This window comes from Colobus angolensis, unplaced genomic scaffold (assembly GCF_000951035.1).
Source record: "Colobus angolensis palliatus isolate OR3802 unplaced genomic scaffold, Cang.pa_1.0 Scaffold54, whole genome shotgun sequence".
Lineage (NCBI taxonomy): Eukaryota > Metazoa > Chordata > Mammalia > Primates > Cercopithecidae > Colobus > Colobus angolensis.
In genome coordinates this window covers 3397116-3405336 of record NW_012118932.1, presented here as the reverse complement: position 1 = coordinate 3405336, position 8221 = coordinate 3397116, and the positions used below count along the sequence as shown (strand labels likewise).

The window sequence follows — 8221 nt, the reverse complement described above, 5'->3', positions numbered from 1 at the left end:
GTGCTTGGCGCCCCCCACCAAGCACCCACCACCACATTAGAGAGGACAGTGACGGCCAGAGGGGAGGTGGCGGGCAGAGCGGCGCTGGGCCTTGCACTCGCTGCTGCTCAGGATGAACTGCGCTGGGGAGTCCTCTGCCCTCGTTCCCGTGCTAAGCCAGTGACAGTGACCACTGTCCTCCAAAGCAGTCTCTTCCCAGGGTCAGTCCTGGGGCCGACCCTGAGAAAAATGCAGAGCTCTATTTACCTGCAGTGCCAGACATACAGTAGGTGCTTAACCACTGCTTGAAGAATGGAACTAGATTGTATCTAGACGAGACGTGGCAGTCCCTCTCCAGCCTAGGCAGGCCTCGCCTACAGACAGGACAGAGGCCGGCGGCACGCCCCAGCCTGGGCTGCCTGGCACATCCACGTAAGGGCTGGAGGCAGGACAGGCCTCAGATGGTCTCTGCAGCTGCCAGGACTCCTGGTGTCAGCACAACGCTTCACTCATCAGTGGGTATTTCATACCCCTTGGCCCACTCAAGGACTCACTCCTGGAGCAATGGGAACGTTGCCACCAAAGCGACCCAGCCATTTTCTCCTCGGCAACCTCACCATGGCCAAATTAGGAGCAGCTTCTGGGAGAGCCAGGGTCTGAAGCCATGCTGGCCTGGTTTCCCAGAACACCCCAAACCCTGCTGGGTTTCGCCCTACGAAGGGTAACCTAGCTCTGGGCTCTTCTTCCTGGAACCAGAGTCACTGAGAGGCGGCAGCAGCTCCCTACCTAGAAATACAGCATGTTTCCTTTCCGGAGTCCCTAGTGCAATTTCAATCTATTGTCCTGCCCGGGGCCCTCAGGCTTCAATACCTTGTAGGGATGGGGAGCTGACACCTCCGAAGGCAGGGGTGATGCTGGCGGCTCTCCAGATGCCAGGCACTGTGCAGTGTCTTACCCTGAAGTTCTTCCTTTTACTCAACAGGAAGGGGCCGGGCACCGTGGCTCCCACCTGTAATCCCAGCACTTGGGAGGCCGAGGCAGGTGGACCACCTGAGGTCAGGAGTTTGAGACCAGCCTGGCCAACATGGAGAAACCCAGTCTCTACTAAAAATACAAAAATTAGCTGGGCATGGTGGTGCACGCCTGTAGTCCCAGCTACACGGGAGGCTGAGGCAGAAGAATCACTTGAACCCAAGGAGCTACCCAAACCTGGGAGAGGATTGAGGCCTGGAACAGATCCTTCCCTAGCGCCTGCAGAAGGAGCATGGTCCTGCCGGCACCTTGATCTCAGACTTCTGACCTCTGGCACTGAGACAATAAATTTCTGTTTTTGAAAGTTAGTGGCACTTTGCTATGACAGCCCTAGGGAGCTACCACCGGCGGTCAGGGCACAGTGCCAGCTTCTTCAAAGGCCTTCATGCAACCTGGTCTCTCAGCTCTGGCACCACCCTGGAGAGCCACCCCGGTGGGCTGTTGAGCTGAGCCCAGTGCTCGCCAGTCTCCCCTCCATTAATCTAAAGACAGGACACCCGCTGATGAGGCCCAGGCCCCCCGAGGCTTCTGGCAGTCACAGCACAGAACGCAGCTTCACTGACTTCACCAACCACCACGAACCACCCTCCAGCGCTGAATGCTGTATCCGTGGAGCTGCTATTCAACCAAGACGCTCTTAGGCAAGTAATTTTTTTTTTTTTGAGATGGAGTATTGCTCAGTCACCTAGGCTAGAGTGCAATGGCACGATCTCGGCTCACTGCAACCTCCACCTCCTGGGTTCAAGTGATTCTCCCTGCCTCAGCCTCCAGAGTAGCTGGGATTACACGCACCCGCCACCACGCCTGGCTAAGTTTTGTACTTTTAATACAGACGGGGTTTCACCATGCTGGTCAGGCTGGTCTTGAATTCCTGACCTCAGGTGATCCACCCGCCTCGGCCTCTCAAAGTGCTGGGATTACAGGCATGAGCCACCGCACCCAGCTGATTCTTTTTAGACTAAATGGGCCTATGACATGTCTTGGTGCTGGGTTTACCCACTGTTCCGTCAGTGAGACAGGAACAGCTGTCTCAGAGTCGTCTGCAGAGAAAACTTGGCAGAGCAGCCATCACACGTCCACAGTGTCTCGCTGTTTCTCAGGCGCTTTCACGCATGGGGGCTTTTCCTGTGTGCTCTCCTCTGCCGATGGCCTTTCCCTAGCCTGTGTCCTCAAATTCGCGTTCCCTCCTGAGGCAACACGACGTCTCCCCCCACCCCACAGTCTGGCAGTGTAAACAGTTTTCGCCCTTGCTCATTTGAAGAACGTAGGAGCCTTCTCTCTCTCTCTGACACCCCAAACATTTGTTTCTATCTTTCTCGAAGCATTAGGAGATGCTGCTTCACGTTCCTGTGTCTTCCATGAGACTGTGAGCTCCCAGAGGGCAAGCGCTCGCCCCTGCGCACACCTTGTCCCCCAGAGGACTGGCTGACACAGGGCCTCCCTCAATGTGGATGCCTGGAGAATGCCTGCCAATAAGACACTCTTTTTTTTTGAGATGGAGTTTTGCTCTTGTTGCCCAGGCTGGAGTGCAATGGCATGATCTCGGCTCACTGCAACCTCTGCCTCCTGGGTTCAAGTGATTCTCCTGCCTCAGCCTCCAGAGTAGCTGGGATTACAGGCACGCACCACCATGCCTGGCTAATTTTTGTATTTTAGTAGAGACAGGGTTTCGCCGTGTTGGTCAGGCTGGTCTCAAACTCCTGACCTCAAGTGATCCGCCCGCCTCGGCCTCCCAAAGTGCTGGGATTACAGGCGTGAGCCACTGCATCCGGCCTAAGACACTCTTGATCTACACAGAACCTCATACCTGACTGCCTGGAGTCTCTCCAATCTCATTCTCTCATGGGTTTAGCCAGCCTCGGGGGCTTTTTCCTCACAGCCTGCTTTTCATTTGCTACAGGAAATGGGAAAGAACACAAGGGCTTTCCCCGAGAGGCTCCCGCCGTCCTCAGGACGCCCTGGGTTGGCTGCCCCTCTCCACACACATCCCCTCCTTGCTGCCACACACACCAACGCTCTTCAGAAAAAGCCGAGTCCACGTGCATGCACACACGGTGACACCACACTCCCGTCCCATGACCCTCTCAGGACGCTCCCAGGTGCCCTGAGACCTGCCACGTGACCCACAGTCCCAGCCGCACCCCAGCCTCACAATTCTGGAGAGAGGGGGGATCCGAGAAGCCCAGGAGCCCAAGGCGGCCATGCTACCCAGCAGGTAGCCGAGAATCTCAGTGTTTTCCTGCAAGAACAGGTGATCCACCATTAGCACTCTGCAGAGACGGGCCATGTGCCCCAAGAAACAGACAAAGCTCAGGATTCCTTTTCTGCTTTCAGAGGTTTCTTCCAACAAAGGAAGGCTTAACCCCACTCCCCCAGCCCCCGCCTCATCCCCCCCCAGGCATTTGGCAGGACATGCAGTACCCCGAGTCCTCCCCAGGGTGGCCCAGCCTCACCTGCAGCAGGCTCGCCAGCAGCCTCCGCTGTGGCCCCCGGATGGTGGCTGAAGCCTCTGGGACAGCAACCCAGAGAGCCCAGCATGGGCCCAGGCTCAGCGGCAGGGCCAGGGCAAACACACTGGCCCTGAGCTGCCGCCTCCTCTTCCTCTCTCGGGCTTCCCAATCTGCAATAGACACCAAAATCCCACAGGGCTCCTGGAACCTAGACCTTGTCAGATAGCTGTGTGGGAAGAACTGGTGTCAGCTCCCCACACGATGCCAAAACAAGTTCCCAAGTTATTCTGCAGGCCAGCTCCTCCCCACCCTTCAGGGCCCTGTAGTTGTGCCACCTCTTCAAGGAGCCCTTCCTCTCCACCACCGATTGATTGCACACCCCGCCCCCATAATGTGCTGTTCTCCTTCCTTAGGCAGAGATGACATTATCTTCTCTCATATGCATCTGCATGTAGACAGCAGTGCCTCTTCTGGACTAGAGCTCCTAAGGATAAGGCACCATCCCCTGGTGGTTTCTCCAGTCTCCACAGATCAGAACTGGTACAAGCGTGGTAAAAGCAGCGACCAGTGAATCAGTGACAGCACCAGCGGGAACTGTGCGCAGGGCAAACAGCAATGAGCAGTGTCTTTGTCCTTGAAATATAAGACAGGCACTCCTCTGAGCAATTCTGTTTATTTTTGCTTTTAGAGATGAGGTCTTTGCCCAGGCTGGACTTGAACTCCTGGGCTCAAGCGATCTCCCACGTTGGCCTCACGAGTGGCTGGGATTCCAGGTGTAAGCCACTGCCCAGCTCTCTCCTGAGAAACTCTAAAAAGAGCATTTCTCTTCTGGGGAGCACTGAGCCGCTGAGGGCGCGCTACACTACACACTGACGCAGCCCCCTTGGATTTACTGATTTATTTTTGAGACAGGGTCTCGCTCTGTCACCCAGGCTGGAGTGCAGTGGTGCAATCACCGCACACTGCAGCCTCCACCTCCTGGACTCAAGTGATCCTCCCACCTCAGCTTCCCAAGGAGCTGGGACCACGGGCTATGTACCATCATGCCCAGCTGCTTTTTAAAATGTTTGTAGAGACAGCATCTTGCTATGTCGCCCAGGCTGGCCTCAAACAATCTTCCCAACTCAGCCTCCCAAAGTGCTGGGATTACAGGTGTGAGCCACGGCACCACGTGGTTCATCCCCCCTTTTTTTTTTTTTGAGACGGAGTTGTGCTCTTGTCGCCCACATTGGAGTGCAGTGGTACAATCTGCAACCTCCAGTTCCCGGGTTTACATGATTCTCCTGCCTCAGCCTCCCAAGTAGCTGGGATCACAGGTGCATGTCACCACGTCCAGCTAATTTTTGTATTTTTTTAGTAGGGACAGGGTTTCACCATGTTGACCAGGCTGGTCTTGAACTCCTGACCTCAAAATGATCTGCCTGTCTTGGCTTCCCAAAGCACTGGGATTACAGGGGTGAGCCACCACACCCGGTCCCTCATCCCCTTTTGGAACAAGGGCCCAAGCACATGGCTGACCCTTCTCAAGAAGCCCCAGCCACAGATACCCAGGGCCACTCACCCTGGCCCAGCCATTTCCAACCCCTGCCGTGCCTGTGGTGGCCCGTGCCCATTCCTGCCACCCACTTCCAGTAGCTGTGAAGCTTCGCCTGACCACCGCAAACCTGCACGCTAAGCTATCACTATTCATGCCCAAGCCCTGCTCCACGCCTCCTCCTAGCCTTTGCCCATGCTGCTGTGTGCCTGGAGTGCCCTGCCTGTGGCCCCAGCTCTAGTGCCCCATGCTTCCTTGACACTGGCAGCCCTTCCCTCCCTCTGGCTGCCCACAGTGTGCACATACCCCCAAGCTGGCAGCCCTAATGCAGGGCGACAAGAGCAAAACTCCATCTCAAAAAAAAAAAAAGAGGGATGAACCACGTGGTGCCGTGGCTCACGCCTGTAATCCCAGCACTTTGGGAGGCTGAGTTGGGAAGATTGCTTGAAAGTTTGAGGCCAGCCTGGGCGACACAGCAAGACCCTATCTCTACAAACATGTTAAAAAGTAGCTGGCAGCCTAAAAGAAGGACCCTCTCCTTTTTTTGCGGGGGGCGGGGGGAGTGTTATTTTTGCTTTTTTTTTTAGACGGAGTCTCGCTCTGTCACCCCGGCTGGAGTGCAGTGGTGCGATCTCGGCTCACTGCAACCTCTGCCTCTCGGGTTCAAGCGATTCTCTTGCCTCAGGTTCCTGAGTAGCTGGGACTACAGGCGCCTGCCATCACGCCCGGCTAATTTTTCTATTTTTAGTAGAGACAGGGGTTTCACCATGTTGGCCAGGATGGTCTCGATCTCCTGACCTCGCGATCCGCCCGCCTCAGCCTCCCACAGTGCTGGGATGACAGGCATGAGCCACCACATCTGGCCCTTCTCCTTTGTTTGTGCCTGGCTGGGACCCACTCAGGGAGTGATAAGGGGTAGGCATTCGGCATGCTGATGCATGAATGGGTGAATAGAGACAAGAAAAGACAGCCACACACTCACCTGAATTAGACTTGAATTTGGATCCACAGACTGGGAAGAGAATGAATATAAAGTTCACTAAGTCAACAGCTGCTAGGTAGGCACCAGTGAAAACCTGGGAGCAAACGGGAACAGAGTCTTGGCATTCAAGCATCTTTTCTCAGCCCCTACAGCGTCTGTCATCCGGGACCCTGTATCACATGGGTTACACTGATGCGGTGCCTCCACGTGTATTCCTCCAGGGACACCTCCCGCCAACCCCGGAAAAGTCCATTATCATCTCCACTTGGCTGATGAGGAGATGAGGTGTTTATACGACTGAACCCAAGGTAGGCAGATGCCCACCAGCAGGGTTGGGATAAGAGCCCAGCCCCCTAGCTCTATTCCACACACGTCCCACTGCATGAGGCAGTCTCTGCTGTGTACCTTTGGCCCACTGAGCTTCTCTGGCCCTCAGTTTCCTCATCTGCAAAACAAGCACACTAACAGTGCCTCCGTCAAAGACTGTCAGGAGGGTTACTTGAGACAGTACATGGGCAGTGTTTAGACCAGTGTCTGGGGAAAGCAAACGACTTCTAAAGGCACCAGCTACTCTGACAGTAGAGTCGGCGGTGAAGAACTTGCATTGTGGAGTTTGAGTCTCGGAATCTTGGCACTGCTACTTACTAGATGGGTGACCCTCAACCTCTCTATGCTTCAGTCTCCACGTCTGTAGAACAGAAATAATGAGGACACTCACGTCACAGGATGCTGGTATTCCAGGAGTCAATACCAAAAGGTCTGTACTGCCAAGTATGTAGTTAAGTTTTTAATGAATATTATTATTGGACTTGAGCTGGGACTTAGCGTATTCTTTTTTTTTTTTTCTGAGATGAAGTCTTGCTGTTGTCCAGGCTGGAGTGCAGTGGCATGATCTCGGCTTACTGCAACCTCTGCCTCCCGGGTTCAAACGATTCTCCTGCCTCAGCCTACTGAGTAGATGGGATTACAGGGGTGCGCCACCATACCCAGCTAGGTTTCTCCACGTTGGTCAGGCTGGTCTCCTGACCTCAGGCGATCTGCCCACCTCACCCTCCCAAAGCGCTGGAATTGCAGAGCCACTGTGCCTGGCTGGCCCTATTGTATTCTATTAGCTAAGGAGAATGGGCATCCAAAATGAAAGGTGATTTGCTTTTGAGACAACACTGCTCGAAGCAGGGTCTAGAATGCTCCAAATCTGTGCTCTGCCCACTGAGCTGCCTTCCTTCATTTCTACCTGGATGGGCATAAGGCCAAGGCCAATCCCATGAGGTGCCTCCACAGGGGGGCACAACAGGTTTTCTGGGGGAAATGTGTTTTGGGATAGGAGCCTTCCACACAGGCTTGTTTGAGGGCCTGGGCTTTTAGGAAACTTGACACTACTTCTCACTTGCCCCAAAGCCTACCCCACTACCTGGGAAAGGACACAGCCACCCCTACATGAGCTGGGGCTGGGTTAAAGCTGTAAATTACTATTTATTGAGCACCTACTAGGTGCCAGGTGCTGTTTTAAGTGATAGGGATAAAGCAGTGAACAAATCCTCGCCCTTGTAGAGCTGACATTCTAATGGGAGTTCACATAGAGGAAGTAATAAACAGGTCAGGCGTGGTGGCTCAGGGTTAGGAGTCCAAGGCAGGCAGATTGTCCTGAGCCCAGGAGTTTGAGACCAACCTGGGCAACATGGTGAAACCCCGTCTCTATTAAAAATACAAAAAATTAGCCGGGTGTGGTGGTGCGTGCCTGTAATCCCAGTTACTCGGGAGGCTGAGGCAGGAGAATTGCTTGAACCCAGGAGATGGAGGCTGCAGTGAGCCAAGACCACACCACTGCATTCCAGCCTGGGTGACAGAGCAAGACTCTGTCTCAAAAAAAAAAAAAAAGGAATATACACAGGTAAAGTATATGGTGTATTAGGGATTAAGCTATAGAAAAAAAACAGATTAGAATAAGGGAATACAGAACACTGGTGAAAGAGGTGGGTCACCATTATAAGCAGGGGAGGTCTTATTGAGAAGGTGACCTTTTTTTTGCTTGTTTATTTTTCAAGACAGAGTCTCGCTCTGTCGCCCAGGCCGTAGTGCAGTGGGGTGATCTCGGCTCACTGCAACCTCTGCCTCCCAGGTTCAAGTGATTCTCCCTGCTTCAGCCTCCCAAGTAGCTGGGATTATAGGCGTGCACCACATCTGGCTAATTTTTGTATTTTTAGTAGAGATAGGGTTTCACCATGTTGGCCAGGCTGGTCTCAA

The 8221-nt window shown here is 54.1% G+C and overlaps 1 protein-coding gene across 1 annotated transcript in view; it reads right to left on the bottom strand.

Annotated features, from left to right (window-relative positions):
• Window positions 1–6069, bottom strand: part of TMEM44 (transmembrane protein 44) — a 55532-nt gene extending 49463 nt beyond the window's left edge. The window contains exons 1-3 of the mRNA XM_011961207.1: window positions 5978–6069; window positions 3465–3631; window positions 3164–3250 (exon numbers count right to left, since the gene is read on the bottom strand). Of these exons, the coding sequence (XP_011816597.1) occupies window positions 3164–3214 (51 nt within the window). The 5' untranslated portion in view covers window positions 3215–3250; window positions 3465–3631; window positions 5978–6069. The remainder of the gene's footprint in view (window positions 1–3163; window positions 3251–3464; window positions 3632–5977) is intronic.
• Window positions 6070–8221: the final 2152 nt, after the last annotated feature.